Source organism: Haplochromis burtoni, unplaced genomic scaffold, assembly GCF_018398535.1.
Source record: "Haplochromis burtoni strain Fernald_Lab_line unplaced genomic scaffold, NCSU_Asbu1 Contig_356, whole genome shotgun sequence".
Lineage (NCBI taxonomy): Eukaryota > Metazoa > Chordata > Actinopteri > Cichliformes > Cichlidae > Haplochromis > Haplochromis burtoni.
In genome coordinates, this window is record NW_024582717.1 from 165843 (window position 1) to 193395 (window position 27553).

The 27553-nt window shown below is 40.6% G+C and overlaps 1 protein-coding gene across 7 annotated transcripts in view; it reads right to left on the reverse strand.

Moving 5' to 3' along the window:
• Positions 1 to 27553, reverse strand: part of slc38a9 (solute carrier family 38 member 9) — a 99988-nt gene that overhangs the window by 25780 nt on the left and 46655 nt on the right. For 4 of the 7 annotated variants that reach the window (XM_042228830.1, XM_042228829.1, XM_042228828.1 and 1 more), the window contains 4 exons: positions 25750 to 25817; positions 10070 to 10172; positions 9182 to 9332; positions 8967 to 9088 (listed from right to left, as the gene is read on the reverse strand). In XM_042228830.1, coding sequence (XP_042084764.1) covers positions 8967 to 9088; positions 9182 to 9332; positions 10070 to 10172; positions 25750 to 25817 — 444 coding nt within the window. Of the gene's footprint in view, positions 1 to 8966; positions 9089 to 9181; positions 9333 to 10069; positions 10173 to 22970; positions 23030 to 25749; positions 25818 to 27553 lie in introns of all 7 variants that reach the window. The other 3 variants (XM_042228833.1, XM_042228832.1, XM_042228831.1) reach the window with 3 other exon arrangements.

Sequence of the window (27553 nt, forward strand, 5' to 3'; positions counted from 1 at the left end):
AACTACTTCCAAAAACATTCAGCTTTGATATTAATGAGTTTTTTGGGTTCATTGAGAACATGGTTGTTGTTCAATAATAAAATTATTCCTCAAAATACAACTTGCCTAATAATTCTGCACTCCCTGTAATTAGGCTGTGGGCCAAATTTGGCCCGCGGGCCAGAGTTTGACACCTATGCTATAAGCCAACTGCCATGTTTAGGTCAAAAAACACTGTTGGCACAACTTTATCATCATCTAAATTGCACATAACATTCTCAGCAAAGTAACGGTTTTCAGTTTTTGTAGAACATCTAAAACCAAAATGTGTTGGATGAAACAGTTGATTGATTGGTTGATGATCAGTTAATTGTTCTGCCATAACCTTTTCAAGTAACTTTGATAGAACAGGAAAATGGAAATTACACAATTATTACTATTAAACTTATGTGCCATAGAACCATTGTCTCTGATAACACAGGTAAACAAAAACATGTTTGTAATAATCAGAAACACAACACACTTTTCTAAACCAGTTTATAGATCTGCTTTTAGTTTTTTTTCTCACATTAACTTTTTGAATTATGAGTAATATTAATTTGCAATGGATTTGCATAGTGTCTTTATTAAACCACAGGCACCAATCAATTAACTGTTTCAGTACTCAATAAATATTCAGGTCAGTGTCAGTCAGCTACCACCATTTATTTAAAAACCCTTGTGTATACTATGTCTGGATTTGTACAGTACAGCATCCACAAGTAGTCAGTCAGTGGTGGACAGCTATTCAAAGGTCATTTTCTTGTATTTGTGTCAGTGTTGATGGTATACTTGCACACAAACCACTACATTGGACACTGATGTGTCACTCCTTACCCTGGCGTATGACGTGTTTCCTTGTAATTATTGTTATTTAACCCTTTTATGCATTAATTATGACAACCTCAATCAGGATATTTTCTTAAATATTTTATTCATCTGTTTTTATGCCTAAAGATGAATAAAAATACTTAAGAAAAAAAAATCCTGATTGAGGTTGTCATAATTCACACATAAAACGGTTAACTTAATGTCCTGATGAAAACACTCCCTGTTCATCACTCACCATGCCAAGATTTTCTGGAAATAATTTGAGGTAAGAGCGCAGGAAATGTTTTTTTAATGACATTCGACAACCCAGTTTCTGGTAGGAATTAAGCAGATGCTGAACTCCTTCCTTTTATGCAGGTGACTAGGTAATGCCCAGAAAGCTTTCGAGCCACTTGAGCGCCTCCCAAACTTTCATCCTGCAAAACAGTCTTGATCTGCAGACCAATAAATATCCCTTCCTTCATTTTTGCAGGATTCATCTTTGGAAACCTTTCAGCAAGGTACTGAAAACCTGATGAGTTTGCTTTGCTCATGGCCTTGACAAGATTTTTCATCAAGCCTACCTCAAGGCAGAGGCAGAAACCTGACAGTGCTTGTTCCTGGCTCCTATCTTATGGCTGCCAGTCACGCTTGATATAATGTTCCACAGTAGATCGGCTGTACCTCAGGCACAGGAAACAGCATTATTTGGTGAATTCTCCTCGCATTCCAATCAAAATACCAATCACCTTCAGATCACCACAGATAAGGATTTTTATACGTGACTAATTCAAACAGTGTCTTCATATTGTCATAGGACTCCTTTAGATAAACAGAATGGGCAATCGGCATACTTGGTTTGGCATTTCCAATATGGAGTAGGACTGCCTTCAAGCTTCTTTGTGAAGAATCAATGAAGAGACGCCATTCAGCGGGAACATGCTCTTGTGACAAACTGCTAAATGTTGATGTTCTGTTGATGTCATGACAATAGCACAGTGAGCCATCAGGAGTGAAGAACGCTGTCAAGTTATGACTTTGACTTCTGTAGTGAGTTTACAGTAACACCCTTGGTAAGCACATTCTTCTGCTTAACCCTCAAAGCAATAAAGTTTGTCTTTTGACAGATTCAGATCACAAACGAGATTGTTCAGCTCTACTTGTGTAAAAGTCTCTGGTTCTGAATCTTCATTGGTCACGTAATCAGGATCTGATGACTCTGGATTGTAACTAGATCCGCCTTGAATATGTTCCTTACCACCTTCTACAGAAGCTAATCCATCATGTGGTCATCATGAGGAACAGACCTTATTGTAGAATCCAGGGTGGGATATATACAATTTTGTGCTTGTTTTTTCAGAGAATCCTTTTGTCTTCAATTAAGATGGCGGCGCGCACAGACGCAGCAGCTCTATGCTCTCCACTTAGGTGCCTTTCCTTTTTGTTTCTCCTCTTTTTATTATTCTTTTGTTTATCTTATTATGTAAAGCCAAATTTTCCGACAACCATCTGGAATTATGCAAGATCGGATATAAGAGCCAGATCCCAATTACCAGTGATTATCAGAGGGTGCACAACATCCCCCCGGAGATAGCCAGAACATCGGGTTCTCCGTGGATTGTTATTGGCTCTGCCAAGAAACGCAGGCGGCGGAAGGAACGCAAACTGGTGCACAAACACTAAGATCATCACCACAGTCTGCTCCCCGGACATAGAGGAAATGTCTGTCATGTGCAGACCTTTCTACTTGCCCAGAGAACTGCCTGCAGTGCTAATAACAGCAGTCTACATACCACCAGACGCTAATGCTAGCTCAGCCCTTGCATACCTGCATGACATAATCTCTGAACAGCAACGGACATACCCAGAGGGAGTACACATCATTGCAGGGGATTTCAACAGAGCATGCTTAAGAACTGTGCTGCCTAAATTTGTACAACATGTGAAATGCCCTACGAGAGGAAATAACACCTTCGATCATGTTGACTCAAATATTAAGCAAGCCTACAGATCTGTTCCCCTCCCCCACCTGAGTATGTCCGAACACCTCTCCCTACTCATTGTCCCGGCATACACACCACTCAGGAAAAGGACAAAGTCCACCATCAGAACCATTTATACCATTTCTGAGGAAGCTCTCGCTCAATTGCAGGACTGTTTTGCTCTCAAAGAGTGGAGTGTCTTTGAACAGGATGACCTAGAGACTCACAGAACCGCAGTGCTGGGTTACATCAAACACTGCATAGACACTGTCACCACAGAAAAGCGGGTCCGGGTCTACCCCAACTGTAAACCATGGATGACAAGCAAGGTTCAGGCACTGTTAAAGGTACGCAACTGTGCATACAAATCTGGGGACCAGGACATGTACAGCAGAGCAAGAGCAGACCTTAAAAAGGCATCAGAGCAGCAAAACTGGACTATTCAAACAAGCTATCAGATCACCTCTCTGATAACAACTCCAGGAAGGTATGGGAGGGCCTGAAACACATAACCAATTACAAAGCCAATGGGACAAATATAGATAATATGGACAGCTCGTTAGCAGAGGAACTTAACCATTTTTTAACCGCTTCGAGAAAACTGCAGTCACCCCCACCATGCACACCACCCTGCCCACAGCGTCCTCTGAGCACAGCCCCCACACATTTAGCCTCCAACAACATCAGGTCCGCAAAGTGTTCAGAGCAGTAAATCAGAGGAAAGCTGCTGGGCCCGACGGAATACCTGGTAGAGTGCTCAAAGCCTGTGCCTCCCACCCAGCTTCGACCCCCACCAGTTTGCCTATAAGGCAGACTGAACTCCTAGTGTCCTTCTACCGTGCCACTATCGAGAGTGTGCTGGTGCACGCCATCCCTGTGTAGTACACTGGTTGCACAACAGCTGACAAGAAGAGACTACAGAGGGTCATCAAAACTGCAGAGAAGGTGATTGGCTGTCCACTCCCCTCCCTGGACTTAATTGCCAGCTCAAGATGTCTCTCCAGAGCCAGGGCAATTATAAAGGACCACCTCCATCCTAACCTCCACCTCTTCAACATCCTGCCCTCTGGAAAAAGGCTCAGATCCATCAGGTGCAAAACCAACAGACTAAAGAACAGCTTCTTCCCGTGGGCTGTCAGAACTCTTAATGCAAACTAAGAATGTGTAAAGACTTCCCCAACACATCCACTCTGACAGTGCTGTTGATCATCTATGTGCAATATCTAAGTCTTTCCATGTTCTGTGCAATATTTTTGGCTCATGTGCAATATTTTGGTCCCAGTCTATTTCAATGTTTCTTACACATACACCATTGTATATAGTTTCACTCACATATATGTATACATATACACTGCTTTTTATTGTATTTATTTATTTTCCCCCCTTCGTTGTATATTGGTTTCTCTTCTTCTTACTTTTGCACCTTTGTGGTCTAGCTACCCAATTTCGCTGTGCAAGAAACTGCACAATGACAATAAATAGCTCTAAGTCTCTAAGTCTCTAAGTCTTCACATGGCAAAAATAGCAATCATTGAGATGATCTCACGGTTTCTGCCACACCATCAGGATTGCAAATAGCATTGCTGCTTTTTGCAGAGTTAGCAAGTCCACTGGAACAACTGTTGCAGGAGAAATGTTGACCCCAAGATTTATCCTGGTCACCCAGTGGACAGCCAAAGTACAATTTGTATATCTTCTTAAGGTCTGTGGTAATTAGGCAATGTTGTGCTTTAGTTGTTAATGAACCACCCAAGTAACAGAAACTGTCTAGGGCGCAGAGCAATTGCAATTTTTGGTATGAATTAACCAAAAAAAAAAAAAAGAACTCTGCTAGCTAGCATAATGGACAGGTTTTTGACGGGGCTCGCACACAAACGAAAAGCAGAAGTTGAAGCATCACCAAATATGCATACAAACCCACTTCCTTCCAAACCAAAAAGCAGAAAATATGATGAAGCATTTCTTGCGCTTGGCTTCACCTGCACAACGGTGGGTAATGAGTAGGGATGGGTATCAAAAACCGGTTCTTGTTGAGAACCGGTTCCCACTGTTTCAATTCCTTGGAATTGTTTGCCATTTTTGCAAACGATTCCCTTATCGATTCCAGTTTCCCCGAATGACGTCACCACGTTGCGGAGCGTCATTTACCTGGCAGGAAACATGGCGGCTCAAACGCTCAAAAGTTTGGTTATACTTTTCGAGAACAGATGACAACAGGGCAACTTGCAATACTTGTAAAGTATAAAGTAGATATTTTGTTTAAGGGAGGAAACAAAAGCAAAAGCATTTTCTCACAAAACGCACAATGACCTTAAATGAATGTCGTGTTTTTAATTCCGCTCCGGACTCGTGAATCTCAACCCAGCAGCAGCGGTAACGTTTGCACGTCTTCTCCCGTTAATGCGGCAGGTAAATAATCAACTAACAGTGCATATTATGTTAGCGCGATCTGCCTTATTACAAAACCTGCCATTACTGTGCATTTAGGTGACCATGATGAGCGAGACAGACAGAGTCTGGCTCAGATGCTGGCAGTTCTCGCTGCAGTCTATTACTAGTAATACTATAACTTTTTTATACATGGGCCCATACTGGTAATGACTGATGTCATCGCCACAGTCAACTACATCAAAACACGACCTGTGAAAGCCCAGATTTTTTCGGCACTGTGTGAAGAAATGGGCTCCAACTACACAGCCGTTTTGTATCACAGCGAGTCCCAATGGCTGTCATGTGGGAAGGAGAGAGGTCTTTGAACTGCGAGATGAGATCCGCAGCTTTTTGAAGAAAGAGGGCAGTGATCTTACCAACAAATTTAACTGTAACAACTTTCTCATGAAACTGGCATACCTCAGTGACATGTTCCTGAAACTCAATGAACTAAATTTCCAGATGCAGGGCAGGAACACTCACCTCCCACATCTGACAGATAAAGTCACATCATTTGTCAGAAAACTTGAAATTTGGAAGCAACGAGTGAAAGATAGAAACGTGGACTCATTTGAGAATTTGAAATCATTCATTGAAGACAACAAGCTGCAGAATACAGTGATCCCATGCATGAACAAACACGTCTGCCCTTCAAAAACATTTCCAGAGACATTACCTGGTGCAAGATTCCAAATAATATGACTGGATCCGTGACCCCTTCAGTCCAACACCCCCTGCTGACTTCAGCACATACAAGGAGGAACAGTTCATTGATCTTACCTGTGATTCAACTAAGAGGCTGCAGTTTAATTCAAAGACCCTGAAGATCTTCTTGTAAAACAAAGTGCAAAAAAGCAAAAAAAGTTTGGGTGCCACTGATCTATTCAGTTGTGTAAATCCACAAGAGCAGTAAAACTTAGAGCAGTAGTAGCCCAGCTCAGTTAATCACAGTTTGTGAAAAATCTGCTGGAGTTCTCAATAGAAAGTTCTTTGAGTTGTGATTATTTTCCCTATTGACTACAATTTTAGGGTTCCTCCATGTGCTGAATCCCACTTTAATCCCTTCCATACTCATTTTGCTGGTTAGAGACAAGAAAAAGTTTGGGGTTTTTTTCCTTCTTTTTCAATTTCCATCTTCTACTAAAGTAATTCAAGTATAAGCTGGGCTACTATAGCGCCAGGTTCAGTTAACTTTGTAAAAAAAACTGCTGGTTGAATCATCCAACAAGCAACAACTTTTTACTTTCTTAATTGGAGTATATTTCAGAGCCTGTACTTTTTCGCTTTTATTTGAGTAAAGAAGTTGAATTAGTAAATGGACTTATTCTTATACAGGGAGTGCAGAATTATTAGGCAAGTTGTATTTTTGAGGAATAATTTTATTATTGAACAACAACCATGTTCTCAATGAACCCAAAAAACTCATTAATATCAAAGCTGAATGTTTTTGGAAGTAGTTTTTAGTTTGTTTTTAGTTTTAGCTATTTTAGGGGGATATCTGTGTGTGCAGGTGACTATTACTGTGCATAATTATTAGGCAACTTAACAAAAAACAAATATATACCCATTTCAATTATTTATTTTTACCAGTGAAACCAATATAACATCTCCACATTCACAAATATACATTTCTGACATTCAAAAACAAAACAAAAACAAATCAGCGACCAATATAGCCACCTTTCTTTGCAAGGACACTCAAAAGCCTGCCATCCATGGATTCTGTCAGTGTTTTGATCTGTTCACCATCAACATTGCGTGCAGCAGCAACCACAGCCTCCCAGACACTGTTCAGAGAGGTGTACTGTTTTCCCTCCTTGTAAATCTCACATTTGATGATGGACCACAGGTTCTCAATGGGGTTCAGATCAGGTGAACAAGGTGGCCATGTCATTAGTTTTTCTTCTTTTATACCCTTTCTTGCCAGCCACGCTGTGGAGTACTTGGACGCGTGTGATGGAGCATTGTCCTGCATGAAAATCATGTTTTTCTTGAAGGATGCAGACTTCTTCCTGTACCACTGCTTGAAGAAGGTGTCTTCCAGAAACTGGCAGTAGGACTGGGAGTTGAGCTTGACTCCATCCTCAACCCGAAAAGGCCCCACAAGCTCATCTTTGATGATACCAGCCCAAACCAGTACTCCACCTCCACCTTGCTGGCGTCTGAGTCGGACTGGAGCTCTCTGCCCTTTACCAATCCAGCCACGGGCCCATCCATCTGGCCCATCAAGACTCACTCTCATTTCATCAGTCCATAAAACCTTAGAAAAATCAGTCTTGAGATATTTCTTGGCCCAGTCTTGACGTTTCAGCTTGTGTGTCTTGTTCAGTGGTGGTCGTCTTTCAGCCTTTCTTACCTTGGCCATGTCTCTGAGTATTGCACACCTTGTGCTTTTGGGCACTCCAGTGATGTTGCAGCTCTGAAATATGGCCAAACTGGTGGCAAGTGGCATCTTGGCAGCTGCACGCTTGACTTTTCTCAGTTCATGGGCAGTTATTTTGCGCCTTGGTTTTTCCACACGCTTCTTGCGACCCTGTTGACTATTTTGAATGAAACGCTTGATTGTTCGATGATCACGCTTCAGAAGCTTTGCAATTTTGAGACTGCTGCATCCCTCTGCAAGATATCTCACTATTTTTGACTTTTCTGAGCCTGTCAAGTCCTTCTTTTGACCCATTTTGCCAAAGGAAAGGACGTTGCCTAATAATTATGCACACCTGATATAGGGTGTTGATGTCATTAGACCACACCCCTTCTCATTACAGAGATGCACATCACCTAATATGCTTAATTGGTAGTAGGCTTTCGAGCCTATACAGCTTGGAGTAAGACAACATGCATGCAGAGGATGATGTGGACAAAATACTCATTTGCCTAATAATTCTGCACTCCCTGTATAGCACTTTTCTACTCTTCCGGAGTACTCAAAGCGCTGTATACAACATGCCACACTCACCCAATCACACCCATTCTCACAAGCACTTTCTCTATACATAGTGCTTTCTAACTACTATCACACACATTCATACTCTGATGGACGCATCACAGAGCAACTTGGGGTTAGTATCTTGCCTAAGGATACTTGACATGCAGACTGGAGCCAGGGATCAAACCACCAACCTTCCGATCAGTAGGTGACCTGCTCTACCTCCTGAGCTACAGCCACCCCTAGTACTTCAAGTTTTAATGGAGTTTTTTTTTTTGGTCTGTACTTCTAAGTAAGCACAGAATGTCTGTATTTTTGCCACTCTGGGTGAGAGTAATATAAAGCTTTAGCTTTATGTAATTTCAAGACTATGATCAGTATTACTTTAGTAGTTAATGCTGTTTTTAGAGCAAAATCTATTGTTCACTAGTTTTTTCACAAGTTAATTTATTTCACTATCTAAAAATGGAAGGCAATTTTCAACTATATTTCAACTAACACTTGATTTGACACTTGACACACAGATTAAAAGTAAAGCTCAATTCTACGAGGAAAATCAAATTCCCACACAGCTTTTCTTAAAGTGTGCACTGAGTTTAAGTGTTAATGGTTCTAATGACCAAAGTCACATATGTGCTAAACAGTGTCCCACGTACCCTACATAGTTTGCTCTGGCAACAAATTCAATTACTACATTATACATAGTGTCCTCTTGTGTTACCTGGACCCCGACCAAGTAGTAACCAAGTAACTCAATAATATCAAATACCCAAGGTGAAAATATAAAGTCATTCTCTTACCTTTGACTGGAGATGTTGGTGAGTGTGGTAGGATTATGCACAGATAAGGTATATTTGCTTGTGGAAAGGTTTGTCTCTGTCTCCTTTTCAGCTGTATGCTTCATTGTCTTTCCATTATGTTGCTATAAACAGAAAGCAGAAACCACACTGACAACTGTTATGAATTTACAGATTCAAATTGTGATTCCTTTTATTTGATAACAGTAACAGCATACACCAATAAGCTGCAAATCTTGAAGAGGCAAGTTAGAATTTGGGCGTCCAGTGGTAGAGTTTGCCACATTGGAGTCAATACCAGTACTGGTATTCTTCCTCTTATTCCTTAGACGTTGCCTTAAACGGTCCCGTAGTTTCTTTCTCTGCTTCCTGTTTGTAAAGAAACAAAGTAGATCGTGAAAGAGCCCAGATCGCAACTTGGATACATAACTGATGGCAGTCCCACATAAACAAAAAGATAGTAAAAGTAATTCATAGTTGATGCTAGCAAAAGTAATTTATGTTTATAACATTGTACAACAGTACAATGAATATGGTTGTATTGGCCACTAGCAACACAAATTCCTCAAAATTCTCTCAGCCCACTTGGTTTGACCGTATCTCTGATCATTGAATTGTGGATGATGTCCAGCTTTATAGGTAACTTTAGAAATGTTATAATGGTTTCACTGTGTGAAGAAGTGCAATGGATGAATGTAACAGACTTTTGTAGCTAAATCACAATAAAAGACACATCAAATCATGCTTTGAATCAGATATTAAACAAACATACATTTTCAATTACAAAAATTGTAAAACTAATAGTCTATACTAATGTTTGAACCAAGGAGGTCTACCGCACAATTAAAATTGTACAATTGAGCATCTACTAATTAAAATACTTCAGAGTATCTCATCTTAACATCTTTTTTTATTCTTTGATCTGAATACTTTCTTTTATTGATGCCCCTTCTTTTTTATACATTTTGCATTCATTTATTCAACCACAACTGCAAAAGAGAAACTGCACCCTGAATTTGGCGGTACAATATGAAACTATAATAAAATCAGGGACAGTACCTACATAGTATACAATGAAAAACAAAAAATGGCATTAATGACATTACTTGGTTTTGCAGTAGGCAACCACACACATGATTCCAACGACTAGGAGCGCAATGCAGATTCCAGTTATTGTTAAAATACGTTTCTGATACAGCTCCTCAGCTTCTGAAAAAAAAGGACAACCATTCTTTAAAACATTATATCTAAACACACACAGTCAACCACAAACACACACAAAGACTCTGTCAGCCCTAAACCCAAACAATTTTTAAAACGACTCTGTAATACAGTTTTTATATTTCTAGCAACCACAGTCCACATGCAAAGATTTGAAGAGAGATAAATCTGTGTCTTTAATCTAACTGAAATGTAATTATTAGAGGGAGAAAGGCAGTGGCAGGTGTATTATGCTCTTTGATTCCCATAAGCTTATAATTCATATTATTTTTTTTATTTTTTGTCCAAAATTAATCTAATTTAAATCAGTCGTAGAGGTGACAAATAACAAAGTACTTCATTTCACATCACTGCATACCTTCAAATATCAAAGTGGTTTGAAACTAAACAGTTAATACACAAATACGGATGGGTACCGGTATCCGGTGCCATTATGGCACCAGTTCTGACATAAACGGTAGTAATCAGACCGAAAAGCACCGCACATTTCATTGCTTTATTTCGGTGCTTTTTTTTCTTGAGATGTCATACACTTTCGATTCTAGCCAATCATTTTACCTTTCCAAGGATAGTAGGTGGGCCCAGGTAGGTATGTTCTTTTAGAGCAGAGCTACAGATTAAAAATGCCCAAGGCGAAGCGGTCAAAAGTCTGGCTGTACTTCACAGCAAAAGATGCAAACTCAGCAGCCTGCAACAAGTGCTTTAAGGTGATACTGTGATACTGTCAAAGGAGGTAACACCTCGAATCTGATGAAACACCTGGCGATGTATAGCATTTTGTTAAAAGCCGAGAAATGCGCCGTGTTTGATAGCTTGCTGCAAGACCTCACACCAAGCACATCTACTGCGGGTGTGGTGCCTGTTATCGGATCTGGAGTTAGCAACATCCCCCTAGAACCCGAAGAGGAGAGTCCTGGCCCTAGCCCTGCCAGTGTAGCAGAAATGATGGCAGATGATAATGCTAGCAGCAGCCGTTCTTCTCTTAATGTGGCTTAATGTTGTTCGTGTGTAATTTACGTTGAGTAGGCTAACCACGTTATTAAATTAATGCATGTAAGGTGACCTAGCAAACACCGTCGTAGTTACATGCGGCTGTCTTCTTGTTTGATGGCAGATACTCCCTTCACCCTGGCCAAAAAAGCTAAAATGACCAAAGAAAAAGTGGAAAACAGCTAAACATGAGAGGTCTTTGGACAAAGTTTGTGTTTTTTCCATTGTTTAAGCACTGCTTCCAGCCAAGAGTGATACCATATATGCCCTATAGCTGCAGAAAAGGCTAACATTGTTATCTTTTTACAAAAAAACACAGCTAAACATGAGAGGTTTTTGGACAAAGTTTGTGTTTTCCATTCTTTAAGCACCGGTTCGAGCACTGTTTAAGCACTGGCACCATTTCAAAAGTACCGGTGTGGCATCAGTATCTGATAAAACCTAGACGATACCCATCCCTATACACAAAGGACTATCCTAACGGTGTTTCACCAAGGATTATTACATATAAAGTGACAGAAAAGGCAAAAACGTGTAATTTATGCATAACTTATTGTATGTTTGTTTTGGGGAGTTTTGCCACATCAAAACGAGTGTCAATGTACATAAGATATATTTGTGATACTTCAGAATCTAGATAGACCTACAGAAGAGGAGCGAGCATAAAAGGAGTAATATAGCAGGTAAATTAAAAGGCAATGTTTCAGTTAACAAGTTAACAAGTATCAGCAGACACACAAACTGTTTGTGTTCAGCCTGCACACTGTGTCCACTTGTGTTTCCCAGGTAGAGGAAAGAGTGAGAGCAAACGTCACACAGCAATGGAGAATGATAAGGACTACTCAGTGACATTTGATAAACTTGGCGTTGGAAATCAGCCAAAACAATTCATCAAAAACATCTGCTTACATCTTCTTGAATTCAAATGTGTAAATCTACAAATATTAACAAAATCTCAGAGCTGCAGCAGCTGATCACAGCCAGTGTACAAAGAAAATCTATTGAGGCTCATGTAACATATGTGTTAAATACTTGTAAATTTCACCCCAAACACCTTTTTTAAAATTAAATATTTCATTTTGCATTTTAATCTCCTGCCTGTGTGATCTGAGTCTGTGTGTGTTCGTGTGTGTGCGCGCTACATATGACGTAGGCGCGTGCATGTGTGCCCCGGTCACCGCTCCTTTCAGCATGGCCGGAGGAGAGGTGTCCTGGCAGACGCGACACACACAGCTCAGGCCTTTATTTCTGTGTTGCAGATGTGCAGTAAAAAGCCAAAGACCCAGTGCTGTCTCCTGTCTCTTACTTTCATGCCAGAACACAATGCATAGACAGACGTAACATACAGATGGGTTACATTGGTGCATCAAGCATCGACGTCATCTCGATCACCTCTGCCCTTTGCAACACATAGGCAGCGACTGCCAAACAACCGCCAGCAGGCTCTTAAACGACTGCACACTCTCAAGCAGAGTCTTGACAGGAAGGCAGACATAAGAGATCACTTTGTTAAGTTCATCCAGAAGATGTTTGACACTCAGCAAGCAGAGTTAGCACGTGCTTTGAAGCCTGAGGAAGAGTGCTGGTATCTTCCATTGTTTGGAGCATACCATCCGCAAAAGCCTGGACAAACACGGGTAGTTTTTGACTCGAGCGCCAAACACGAGGGGGTGTCATTGAATGATGTCCTTTTAAGTGGTCCAGACTTGAACAACACTTTGGTTGGAGTGCTACTGCGGTTTCGAAAAGAGCTTATAGCAATAACTGCAGATGTGGAACAGATGTTCTACTGCTTTACTGTAAGGGAAGATCACCGGAACTACCTACGTTTTCTCTGGTACCGAAACAATGACCTCTCAAAAGATGTGACAGAGTTCCGCATGACAGTGCATGTGTTTGGCAATACCCCTCACCAGCTGTGGCGATCTATGGGCTGAGAAAAGCAGCTCAAGCAGGAGAGGCAGAGCACAGCAAAGATGCAAGGAAGTTTGTTACCAGAAACCTTTATGTCGACAACTGTCTGACTTCACTCCCTAAAGAAACAGAAGCCATCAGTCTTCTTCAAAGAACACAGAAGATGTTAGCTGAGTCCAATTTATGGCTACACAAAATTGCCTCAAACAGTAGCAAGATAATGGATGCATTTCCAGCTGATGATCTGGCCAAGAACCTGAAAAACCTAGACCTAGGGACAGATTCTCTTTCTGTTCAGTGTAGCCTTGGACTGAGCTGGAGTCTTGAATCAGATTCTTTCACCTTCCAAGTTTCCAAGGAAGAAAGACCCTTCACTAAGCGAGGCATACTCTCTATAGTCAACAGCTTGTATGACCCATTAGGGTTTATCACTGTCCAAGGCAAAGCCCTCATCAGAGAACTTACCACAGAACCATGTGAATGGGATGATCCTCTTCCACCTGCCAAAGAAAGACAATGGAAAGACTCCATGCCAGAGGTAGAGCTTCTGCAAATACCCAGGCCTCATATTCCATCTTCTCTGTCCTCTATGCAGCACCAAGAGCTTTGTGTCTTCTCAGATGCCTCGTCAATGGCTATTGCAGCAGTTGCCTACATACGAGCTATTGATAAACAAGGACAGTGCTTCATCGGGTTTGTCATGGGTAAATCCAAGCTAGCACCCAAGCCTGCACATACCATCCCCCGATTGGAGCTGTGTGCTGCAGTTCTTGCTGTAGAGGTGGCAGAGCTCATTTGTCAGGAGATGGACCTTGAGCTGCATGCCGTAAGGTATTACACAGACAGCAAGATTGTGCTATAATGCTTCGTGAAGGTTTTACATCTATGTGTCCAACAGAGTCTCCAGAATTAGGAAGTTCACTACATGCACGCAGTGGAAGTATGTTGCAACAGAGAACAACCCAGCTGACATCGCAACAAGGCCGATTGCAGCAAGTCTCCTGCACAAAACAAGCTGGTTCACTGGTCCTCAGTTCCTAAAGCAGGCCCAACAACAGGTATCCCCATCAGTGACATTAAGTAAGTTTGACCTTGTTGAACCACAGCACGATGCAGAGACTCGCCCAGAAGTCAGCAACTAAGGCTACTGATAGACCTCTCAGTCCACAGAGATTTGAATGGTTCTCCTCATTGAAAACTCTGATAAATGGAATGGCGAAGCTCATCAGCGTGGCAAGATACAGATCCAGGCTTTCAAAACAAGTCCCACAAAATCCACAAACACAGGCAAAATTTAGAGTGATCTGGAGTGTTCAACAGTTAGCATTCACGAAAGAAGTGAAACAATTGGAGAGAGGGAAACAAATTTCCAAAGCAAGTCCTCTGTGGAGGTTGAACCCCTTTATCAATCAGGATGGAGTGCTTAGAGTAGGTGGACGGCTCTCTTCAGCTGACCTTCCATATGATGAAAAACACCCAGTCATACTTCCCAAGAGACACGATGTGACAACTTTGTTAGTGAGACATCATCACCAGGAAGTTGCCCACCAAGGTCGCCACTTAACTGAGGGGGCACTTCGCTCAGCCGGTTTGTGGATAATTGGAGCAAGAAAGCTGGTTTCTAGCTTGATCTATGGATGTGTCATATGCCGCAAACTCAGAAGAAAGCCTCAAGAGCAAAAGATGTCTGACTTGCCTGAGGATAGGCTTTCCATAGAACCCCCGTTCACCAGAGTTGGTCTAGATGTCTTTGGACCATGGAGTGTAGTGTCACGATGAACGAGAGGAGGCACAGCAGAAAACAAGCGATGGGCAGTGTTGTTTACGTGCCTAGGAACACGAGCAGTGCACATAGAGGTGATTGAATCCATGACCACCTCAAGCTTTATTAACGCCTTAAGAAGGTTTATTGCCATACGAGGACCTTCCAAGGTTCTCAGGTCTGACCGTGGAACCAACTTCGTCTGTGCCTGTAGAGAGTTAAGGATCTTTACAGATGACTCAGAGGTCCGAAATTACCTTAGTAATGAAGGGTGCTCATGGACCTTTAATGCACCACACTCATCCCATATGGGAGGCTCATGGGAAAGAATGATTGGTGTCGCTCGTCGGATCTTAGATGCCATGCTGCTGCAGTCGGGGCCTACCCGTCTTTCTCATGAAGTCCTTCACCTTGATGGCAGAAGTGATGGCAATTATGAATGCTCATCCATTGGTTCCGGTGAGTACAGATCCAGAGTCACCGACAGTGTTGACACCAGCAATGCTTCTTACTCAGAAGGCAAACGTTGTGTCTGCTCCCGAAGGGGTGCTTGACTTGAAAGACCTATACAGGAAACAGTGGCGACATGTCCAATGTCTAGCCGACATCTTTTGGAAACGATGGCGACAAGAATATTTGACAACACTGCAGTCCAGAAAGAAGTGGATCAATGACAAAAGGGACATGCAAGTCGGAGACATTGTCTTCTTGAAGGATGACCAACCAAGCGAAATGAATGGCCTATTGGTCTCATTGTTAAGAACATCCCCAGTCAAGATAATAAAATCAGAAAGGTGGAGGTTAGGGTTGTGAAACAAGGTGCTCCACGGATTTACCTATGTCCAGTTTCTCAGCTCATCCTTCTGTTCCCCAAGGAAACTATAAAGAAAGACTGAGGTATACGGGAAACTAAACAGTAAAGTAAAAGAAGTAGTGGTATAAAATAATTTGTGTGTTGGTATAACTTTAATGTGGTAATATGCTTTTGTTTGTATGATTTGTTTGTGTTAAAAGTCCGCTTGTTCATTGTAACTGTTTATACTACGTTACCCATGATGCACCTTGGTATATGTACTTCCGGTTGGGAACGTGTTCAGCGCAGTTCTGCGCAGATGAGAGGTGTGTCGGAGGATAACGTATTTACTTGCATTCCTGTGTGAGTTAATACTGTGTGCGTGCTTACTATGTGAGTATTGTAAGATGAGAGCGATGCTTGTTTGACTTTATCTGTGTAATTTGCTACGTAAGAAGCTAGTCCCGTTGCTATCGCTAAGATACGTTTTTTGACCTACTACAGGCGGGCTTGTGTTCAGCCCAGATTTCATTCCATATATGACTTACTGTCAAGCATTGTGGTTGTAGGTGGATGTAACTATTTACTATGTTTATTCTCTGAAGCGTTGTAATCTGCAGAGGTCTGGTTTGCCAATGTATATACGAGCCAGAAATTCATTTATGGTCTTAGGGTGCCATCTAGTGGCCATGAGGTTATGGCAGATTGTATAACATTACGCTGGAAACCCACAGTACTGTAGAAGGGGTACACTGCTATCCATAGTGGTTAATACAAATGTTTGTTTTTCTGTTTACAGATGACCACACACACCCATATACACACTCACACCCCCTTTCACCTGCATGTGAATACTGTAATGCCTCCCTACCAACGCTGTACATCCTGTTGATGTCATCTGCCACCTCCTTAGTAAAGTTATTTGAACTACATCACTGTGGAGTACCATTCCTTCTGACCGAGGACGACTCAGTTGAAGCGTGATCGGCAATCAGTGCAAACATACATTACAGTTTGTATGATTTGGGAAGTTGTTATGCCCAGCTTGTTTGCTACAAGTGCTCAGTGGAGGTGAAACCTTTGCCCACGCATGCCTTTAAGTTTCCATTACATACTATAACCTCAACTATCTGATTTGTGATGCATGTGTAATGTGAGTATACTGAGTTACTATTTCAGCTGTGTGGTCATTACTCATTTGTAAAGCTACTTGTGCGCTAGCGACTGTATATTAGCATGTGTTTGCTAACTTGCTATGATCAATAATGCTAGTTAACTGAAGGTGTTTATGTTTAATTTAGGCAACCTTAAGATTGATGTTTTTGCTGGTTGTCATGAAAACCAAGTTTCAATTAGTACATTATGTATGCTCAGTGAATGAGAAGGTAATTATCTGTTTTGTGCTTATTTAGTTTTACAAAAAGAAAAGAGAAAGGAGAGATAAGCTAAATCACGCCCACATCTAGTGAGGACAGAACAGTTAAATACTTGTGAATTTCACTCAAAACACCTTTTGCATTTTAATCTCCTTGAGGAATAACACATAACACCAATACATAATACACTCCAACACAGATTTGAAGACCTAAAAGTTATTGTATTCAATCTTTCTACTAATAACTTATTCTACAAATAACCTTATTTCTACAATAATAGATGTATTTAACAGTGCTTTTCCCCCCATCATTTTTGCCATCTTTCTGTGTTTCTTGCTTCACTTTCAGCTCAGCCACACTGCTCACTGTGGATGGCTGCACTCTCTATTTGTTTTGACAAAGATTTTTGTCTGTTCAAAGGGAGTTCCCCCCTTGTGCCACCAAGAAGTGTCCTTCCTCACAGGAGATTTTGGAATTGCTTGGTTTTTATTTATAATCTTTTTTTTCTTTTTTTTTTTACCTTGCAACATGAAGAACCATGAAGGAAGTATTGATTTGTCTGTATACTTGTATATATATGGACTGAGTAGTCCATGTTATTACAAGAAACAGGCATGCGGACATCTGCACAGACCCCTTCGCTCACCATCTAATGATAACGTTTATGTTGAACCTTTGACCTGTTTAAAAAAATGCATTTGAAAAGACTTGGAATGAGCTACCTAGATACTTAAGACCTGCAACTACAACTTTAAATCTCCACCATAAATGCATCACATCATAGTCTAAGCAGGCATTATGTTCTTATTACTGAGCAAGTATTTCCATGCTGTCACTGGAGTCACCAGGATGTAGAACATAAAAATGAACAAATTCAGCATTCAACTTGCCAATCAGATTTAAATACTCAGAAACTAAAGGTGCCAGAACACTGTCCAGCAACCCAAGAAGAGAAGCCCAGACCTCTGCTGATTCTCATTCCCACCGCTTCACACTTGGCTGCGAACCATTCCAAAGCACACTCAAGGCCATCACCTGATGAAGCCAAAAGAACCACATCATCCACAAAAAGCAAAGATGAGAATCTGAGACCACCCAGGTGAAAGCCTTCCGCCACTTGGCTACATCCAGAAATTCGGTCCATAAAAATTACAAACAGAATCGGCAACAAAGGGCAGTCTTGGCAGAGCCCATCACCCACAAGGAACAAGTCCGACTTATTGCCGGCTATGCGGACCAAGCTCTTGCAATGGTTGTACAAGGATCGAATGGCCCGTAACAGTAGGCCAGACACCCCATACTCCTGGAGCACCTCCTACAGGACACCCCGAGGCCACACTAAGCTGGTTGGGCAAACTCCCATGCACCCTCAAGTATCCTTGAGAGGATAAAGTGCTGATCCAGTGTTGCACGACCAGGACAAAAACCGCATTGTTCCTCCTGTGTCCAAGGTTTGACTAACGGATGGACTCTCCTTTCCAGCACCCTGGCATAGACCTTGGCAGGGAGGCTGAGAAGTGGGATTTCCCTACAGTTGGAACACACCCTCCGGTCCCCTTTCTTAAAGATGGGAATCACCATCCCGGTCTGCCAATCCAGGGGTACTGCCCCTGATCTCCACTCAACAGTGTAGAGGCGTGTCAACCTAGATAGTCCTACAACATCCAGAGCCTTCAGGATCTCAGGGCGGACCTCATCCACCCCAGTGGCTATGACACCAAGGAGTTGTTTAACTGCCTCAGTGACCTCGCCCCCAGAGATTGGCGGGTTATCCAGTTTGTCCCCAGTCTCTGCTTCCTCCACGGAAGACATGCCAGTGGGATTAAGGAGGTCCTCTAAGTATTCCTTCTGCCACCCAACAAGTCAGCAGTGCTCCACCCGCACTATACACAATGCCGTAGCACACCACTTTCCCCTCCTGAGTAACGTAACGGTTTGCCAGAATCTCTTTGAGGCAGTCCAAAAGTCTTTTTGAGTTTTTGCTCCAGCCACTCCCTGTGCTGCGTTCCGCTTGGCCTGTTGGTACCTATCAGTTGACTCTGAAGTCCCACAGGCTAACCAAGCCCGATAGGACATCTTCTTCAGCTTGATGGCTCCCCTCATCTCTGGTGTCCACCATTTGGTTCAGGGGTTACCACCACGACAGGCACTGGCCACCTTGCAGCCGCAGCTCAGTGCAGCGGCTTTGGCAGTGGAGATGCTGAACATTATCCATTCGGACTCAGTGTCCCCAGTCTCCCTTGGAATGCTGTTGAAGCTCTGCCGGAGGTGTATGTTGAAGAACTCGTGGACCAAGGCCTCTCCTAGGCATTTCCAGTACACCCTCACTATACGTTTAGGCGCGCCAGCTCTGTCCAGTGTCCTCCCCGGCAACCTGATCCAACTCACCACCAAGTGGTGATCAGTTGACAGTGTATTAAATCCTGTATATTTAACCACATGTTTTAATACTTTAATGTTTTAACTTAACTAATGGGGACCTCATACCTGGTTAAAGCCTTGATCACATATAAGAATATCTATACCAGCTAAAGAAAAATGAGCCTACACCAATGAATGTCAAAAACAGACAATATCAGAATACTCAAAGTTAATCAAATGAGAAGTGGTTAAAGATCATCAGCCCAAAGATTACCAAAAAAGGATGAAATTCAGAACTGCCTATCACCTTTTTCCAGTTCCACACATACCCAGATTTGAATTTGAGATGATTGCTTACTGAGACATGGGCCCTATCATTTCCAAGGCAGTTACACCAAAAGATAAGCACTAAGTTCAAACTTTACCTTGCGTTTAAGACACAAGCCTTTTTTGATGTACTGATAAACCAAAATTAGTAAGTTAGAATTTTTTATATATTTCACATAATACTCTTCCTGTTCTTCCAGCAGGAACAAAATCAGATGGCATCATGCTTATGTAGTGCTTTTCTCCTCTATCTGAGCACTCAAAGCACTTTGGTTTGTAGACATCTCTGCACTTTAAATTCAGAGCAAGCCAAGAATAAATGCACTGGTCTGTTACTTAGAAAAACTTCAGCCAACTATATTAGTTCAGAATTTAAAAGGCATAATAAAAATGTACATCATTTATCTAATAGATTTTAGTATCAATGGTTATTACAATGTTATTATAGTGGCCTCAATCAGCATGTAGTGGGGTGTGGTCTGAGGCTTGGCTGCAGGAGTGGGGTGGTGAAGTGGGTTCAGAGGACAGTGCCGGGGGACACTGGCAACTATCATCTAGTCATGCCTCCCCTATTCCAGTAGAGCGCCAGGACCTGGAAGGAAGAGCTGAAGCTGGGACTGGACAGCCACTGAGTGCAGAGCAGAGTAGAAAAGGTTATCTCTGGGTATGAGACAGCTGGCAGTGTGTGGCCAAAACTGCACTTCTAAATAAAATTACTGTTAACCACACAGTGTATGTTCTGCTGGACAAAATAACACTGGCGTGTGTTACTCACTCAACTGGGGAACCCCTAATAATAACCACATGTATTTATGGCCCATATATGAAGTTCACTATGTTACCAGAAGTTTTAACGCACCAATTCAAATAATTGAATTCAGATGTTCCAATAACTTCTGTGATAAAAAACTTCAGATATATAAAATCAAGCACCTAGACATGCAGGCTGCTTCTACAAACATTTGTTAAATAATGGGTTTTTTTCAGGAGCTCAGTGAATTCCAGCATGACACAGTGATATTATACAACCTGTGCAAAAGCAAGTCCAGGCGTGAAATTTACTCCCTACTAAATATTCCACAGTCAGAGGAGGCGCAAAATGATAGAGGTTGTCAACTTTCTGCAGGGTTAATCACTATAGACCTCCATAATTCATGTGGCCTTCAGAATAGCTTGAGAACAGTGATGTATAGAGCTTCATGGAATAGGTTTCCATGGCTGGGAAGTTATATGCAAGCCTTACATCACCAAGTGCAATGCAAACCATTAGATGTAGTGATGAAGGCTTAGGTGTCTGGTTTTGGCAGTTGCGGCAGTTGGTACTCATGTAAGTGTCTGTGTAGGTTCTCAGTCATCCAGATCATGGTAGTCTAAGGAGCTTAGAAAGGTACTTGTCTAACTGCACTCTGCTAAGTGTGAAGTTTGGTGGAAGGAGGTGTATGGTGTGGGGTTGTTTTTCAGGAGTTGGGCTTGGCCCTGTTAAGGAATAAACATATATTCTTAGTGCTTATTTTCTGATTATATTGTTTTATGTATTTTAGTAATAAAGGCTTGTAAAGCAAAGCCACTTTTGACTCACAAACTAAGTGCTCAGCCAGACTGAAAAACAGGAAATGTATGAAATGTAAATGTAAATTAAAGATTTGAGTTTTTTTATTGAGTTTTGACCACCCTGGGTCCAGTCTTTCTTTGCCGCCAAAAGAATTAAAAAGAACTGAATGTAATAGCCCCTTAGTTCCAGTGGAAGGAACCCAGAGTGTACAGGTGAGACATCAGTGTCTGACTTCACAAATGCACTTCTGGAAAAATTGTCAAAAATCCCCATGAACACACTCCTTGTGGTTTTTCTGGCTTTTCTTCTATGCTATTTTTGTAAAATATTGTTTAATTCATTGCAGTTGTTTAAAGGTTATACCCTTTAAAATGTAAAATTCCTGTTTTGTGGGTATATCCTATTTTCACTGTACTAATATTTCTAATGCAAATGTATGATAAATGATGTGTGAATTCATCTTTCAAATGCTGATACTGTATAAATGTTGACTGTCTTATTTTCAATTTGGATAAAGATTTGCAATAGAAGTTAGCACACTAAAGCATCTGCTTGTTCCATTATCAGACTTACATGATGAAAAGTGAAACCAGAAACTGAAAATTTACCTTAATATAAAAGTTGTGCCTTTTGATCATTGTGGCATAAAAGACAATGTAATATAAAAGTAAGAAACAAGTTTGCAGCAGTTCTGTGGACGAAAACACCAAACAAAAAGCTTCAGTAACTAACAGTTACAGTGACCAAGACAGTTAAATGTTAAATAGTAAATGGAATGACTCTTACAGTATATAAGTTATTCTATTCTCCCAGAGCACTCAAAACGCTATATAAGGCAATCACTCTGTACAGTAGACCTGAATTGGAAAACGATCACAGAATGCACTACCCATAATGCGCCTTGTAATCGGAAGGTTGCCGGTTTGAGCCCCGGCTTGGGCAGTCTCGGTCGTTGTGTCCTTGGGCAAGACACTTCACCTGTTGCCTACTGGTGGTGGTCAGAGGGCCCGGTGGCGCCAGTGTCCGGCAGCCTCGCCTCGTCAGTGCGCCCCAGGGTGGCTGTGGCTACAATGTAGCTTGCCATCACCAGTGTGTGAATGTGTGTGTGAATGGGTGGATGACTGGATATGTAAAGCGCTTTGGGGTCCTTAGGGACTAGTAAGGCACTATATAAATACAGGCCATTTACCAACCATAAAGTGGATTGACTATGGAGAATATGTTTGAGTACACCAAATGTGTCCACAGAGCAGAGATTTGTTCATCAGAATGTAAATTTCTGCTGAACGTTTTGACATTTTGGTGTCAGTGTCATGGATCCATGTGTTGACAGTCCAGGCTGGTATTCGTACTGTAACAGAGCAGGGGTTTTTTTTCTTAGTATGCTTTGAGCCATTTGAGTATTGTTGAGTATTGTATTGTTGCATCGCCTTTTAGACTCAGTTAAATATGTTCTAATATTCAAGTATGATAATCCACCATTTCATTTTTGTGAGCATGTAAAAGGCTGTATTTAAGAAAAGTGGTTGTATGGATTGAAACACTCAATTTCTGAATGTATATAAATATACATACTAAATAAATATAAATACAGCTTTAAAGAAAACACTTAAATGGAGAAACACTGCATTAATGAAAAATATAAGAAGAAATAAAGAGGTTAACTGTTAGTCAAGTTGCAAGCCAAGAAGATGAGAGGAAATAGACATACTGTAAAAGCTGGCCATTACATAGTTCTGGCAGCGATCACCAGTAAATTCAACTGGACACCTGAGTAGGAAACATGAGAAATAAAGAAGAAGAGAAAGAGGGTGTTAGTTTATGTCATATGCAAAACCCACAGTCATCACTGGTGTTATGGATATCTAAACCAGCATGTCTACCTATTGAGTCTTTATTTAAAATTACCCTTTCAGACTACGTTGTATATTGCATAAGTCATAAATGACAGATGATCAATTCTAATTTAGTGATTACAGTTAACCTAATTTAACTACTCTCTTTGCAACAGACTGAAATTTGCATGTATGTAATAAGACAATTAGGATAACCCCAGTTGCATAAATTTCAGACAAAATAGAATTAAAGACCCCAGTAATGGCTCCATTACTCTTGGTCATTCAGTACTGCAACAGGTAATCCCTCTGCTCTCTTGTATGTGACATTTATTTTCCAACACTACGTTTAGACTTGAAAATTTACAGCGACCTGCTAACCTGCTCAAGATAAATATGCAGTGAAATATGCAGTGCTGTTGATCAATATTATTATTATTATTATTATTATTATTATTACTACTACTACTACTATTTTGAATTTTTTTCACGCTTACACATTTCAAAAACGTTTTTAATATGTTTAATACACAAAGATGTCCCGAGTACAAGTTACAAAATGCAGATTAGAAACAATCATTTTATCATTTTTTATACATAATAGTTATCCACCTACCTTGCTTTATGTAACACAGTTACTTAATGTTAAATCTTGAATTAACTATGATTAACTGGATTAAGAACCGCAAGCCTCACTTGCAAGACTGATATGATTCAACAATATGAAAGATACTAGATAAAAATTGGCATCCTGAGAAAACCACAGTTGATCAAAAAGAATTGTCTCACATTTCCCCCAAAAAATACCTCAATGAACCCCAAGACTTTGGGGAAAATATTCTGTGGATAAATGGGACAAAAGTTTAACTCTTGGGAAGGTTTGCATTCCATTACACGCTATATAAATGCAATCCATTATCATTATTATTATTACAATTGGAATAAATTAAACACGTTTCATAAAAAAAACATCATACCAACAGTCAAACATGGTGGTGGTAGTATGATGGGCAAGGCCTGCTTCAAGGTCTGGATTAAGTACCCCAATTTATGGAATCATGGATCAAAATACAACACAAACAAAAAATAAAAATAAAAACAAAGTCAAGGCTTTGTAGTGGCCTAGTCAAAGGTTAAATCCATCTGAGATGGTTTGGTATGACATTAAACAGGCCATACATGCTTCAAAACCTTCCAGTGTAGCTGAATTTTGCAAAGAAAAGTGGGCCAAAATTCCAGTGATCTGAAAGACATTGTCAGTTATTGCAAATGCTTGATTGTAATTCTTGCTTCCAAGTATGGCACAAACAGCTTATAGGTTTAAAGAATAGCTATCTTTTTTACATAAGACCATGTAGGTTTAAATAGCTTTTTCTCTTAAATTAAATCATTTAATAACTGCACTTTGCATTTACTCAGGTAATCTTTGGCTGATATTAAATTTACTTTGATGATCTGTCACATATCAGCAAATATCAAAAAAAAGAAAATATCAAAAAAAGAAAGAAAAGAAATCAATAGGACTGTAGCACTGTAGGTTAGGGGCAACTTTCATCTGCTCTTATGCATTTTCAGATAATTTTAAAGCTTTTCAATAAGCTGTAATATAGTGGTATAATCCTAAACTATTGCATCTAATATTGTTATTATTGTTCATATCATTTCTACATCTAAACCCAATTACCAGTTTGGATTTTCCTTTTATATTTCATAAATATATTTATATTTTCCTTTTTATATTTCTTTAATGTGCTGACACAATTTAACACTTTCTGAGTTGCAAATAAAAGAATAGGGCTTGAGTTAGACTTGTACATCATGGGTATATCTTGATTTACGCATTTGTTTAACTAAATCCACAATTTTGACTATAGCCAGATCTCCCTGTATTGTAATAATAGAGATTATTGAGTTTAATAACTGGCCACTTATTTTCAGCTTTCCTTTCTAGCTTTGAATAAATCGTTTATTTATACAACGTTTTATATAATGCTGACTACTAAAAGCAATTAAAATACACGCACATAATTTAGCTGTTTTAATAATATAGGCCTATATACTGTCTATTGATTTTCTTATCATACACTCTCATACTCCGATGCTTTGAATTCCATAGTTACACAGGTATATTTAGATGTATTGTGTGTTTAATTACTTTATTTTAATATTAAACCTTGTAAAAGCTTGTAGCTAAACTGGTGAAACCCTCGGTTGAGTTATCAGGCTGATAACCACTTTTGTGACTGATAGTATGATAGATGATATTAGCATAAGATAAAGATTTGGAGAATCTGAAATTGCTTTGCACTACAGAACCCAAATTGTACAAGAACATAATCAATGTTTTGTTTTCTGATGATCTGGCAATGTGGCTTCATACTGAAGTGGAGATCACTGGTCTAAACAGGATGGATGAGGTGTGGTGAGATGTGAATTACATGCAAATTCACTGCAGAAGAGAGTATGCTTAAGCCTTTAGACCATGTTCTACATAGAGTCTACTTGAACTTGGAGAAATAAGTTCAGCATGCTCACCAAGTTTATATCTGTGCATAGAAGGCAACATGAATTTCTCCACTATTTCCTGGAGAAAATATGCTAAGAGTGAAACACCAGCAATGACATGTGGGACTAAATACAGTTGTATTCACATACGTTTTGGGTCTGAGACATTCTTAAGAACTGCTTGTTCACATCGGTGCCCAGTGAATCCAGCCAAGCACCTAGTTAATGGATAGAAAGGACAAGACAAAAACAGCACCTACTGTTATCCACAGGACGCAAACACTCAATGACACACAGTCACAAAACATACTATTTTCCAAGATAGAACTTTATCATATAATGCTTTTTTTGTTAAAAAAAAAAAAATCTAGATATAATGTTACAATTACAACATAATAAACATAGTGGGAGTTCCCAACCTGGATGGGAGGCATACCAAAAAAGCCCTATAACACTCATGGTCGTTAGGAACTTAGGGTGATCCTCATCCACCTCAGTGACCCAGCCACTAAGGAGTTGTTCAGCTACCTCAGTGACTTTTTTTAAGTAATGGGCAAATGGGCAAATCATTCCCCTCACTGTCATGGAAGGATAGGCCCCTGGACAGGCTATCTGAAAGCCCCACAGTATCTTATCTTAGCTCAATCATTGTCAAATGGCGTATCACATTTTGACCTCAAGACTTCCAGGCCATAACTTAGCACAGATACACCGCATGCCAGCCACTTGGTTATGGCGTTCTATGTATGTCTCGCTGGCTAGCATTTTGAACCCTGTTGTTATGTGCCTGATTGTTTCAGAACTTGTTTCTGTTCTGCCATGATTACTGCATCTGTGCTGTTTTTTCAGCTTTACCCAGCCAGTGGTAGGATTTCTGGCTGTTAGTCAATTCTACCATCTGCTGGTGGTACATACCCTGGAGGGCCCTGTCTATCCATGATGGTTCTTCTCCTAGTCTAGATTGTCAGCAAATTTCCCTTCTGGTAGTACTTTTCCTCTCTTTGTTACCATCTGGCTAAACTTCTCCAGTCCAAATGACATTCTGATGTTGTTGCTATAGATCCTGGTGGTATGGATCGATGAATCAATGCCTCATTCACTCCCGGAATACAGCATGATATCATCCATGTAGAGGAGGTGGCTGACAATTGTTCTATTACGTATTCGGTACCCATAGCCAGTCTTGTCAATGATAGCACTATGGGGGTTCGGGCCTATACAGAACAGCAGTGAGGACAGGGCATCTCCTTGGTAGATCCCGCACTTGATGGTGACTTGTGTGTTTGGCTTGAAATTGTCCTCTAATGCTGTTCACCACATCCCCATTGAATTCCTGATGAATGCTCTTAGGGTCCTGATGATCCTGTATAGTTCTAGGCATTCCAGGATCCATGCATAGGCATTGAGTCATCTGCTTTCTTGTAGTCAACCAGTGGTACACAGGTTGGTCAATCTACAGGGTGGGCCATTTATATGGATAAACCGTAATAACATGGGAATGGTTGGTGATATTGAAGTCCTGTTTGTGGCACATTAGTATATGTGAGGGGGCAAACTCCTCAAGATGGGTGGTGGCCATGTTGGCCATTTAGAAGTCGGCCATCTTGGATACAACAACAGAGTCATGTGACACATCAAAGTTATTGGTAATGTCACAAGAAAAACAATGGTGTGCTTGGTTTCAACGTAAATTTATTCTTTCATAAAGAAGAAAGAACCAAGCACACCATTGTCATTAAATTGAATTGATTTTTTCTGTGTTCTACTGAGAATAAAATATGAGTATATGGGATTTGCATATCATTGCATTCTATTTTTACTGACATCCCAGCTTTTTCAGACCTGGGGTTGTATGATAAAGTTCCATTATATTTCTAATGTTTTCATCAGAAATCATCATGTCTACTTTTCAGACAATATAGGTTGGATTTAGTTAGTTAAGCAGGATAAAGTA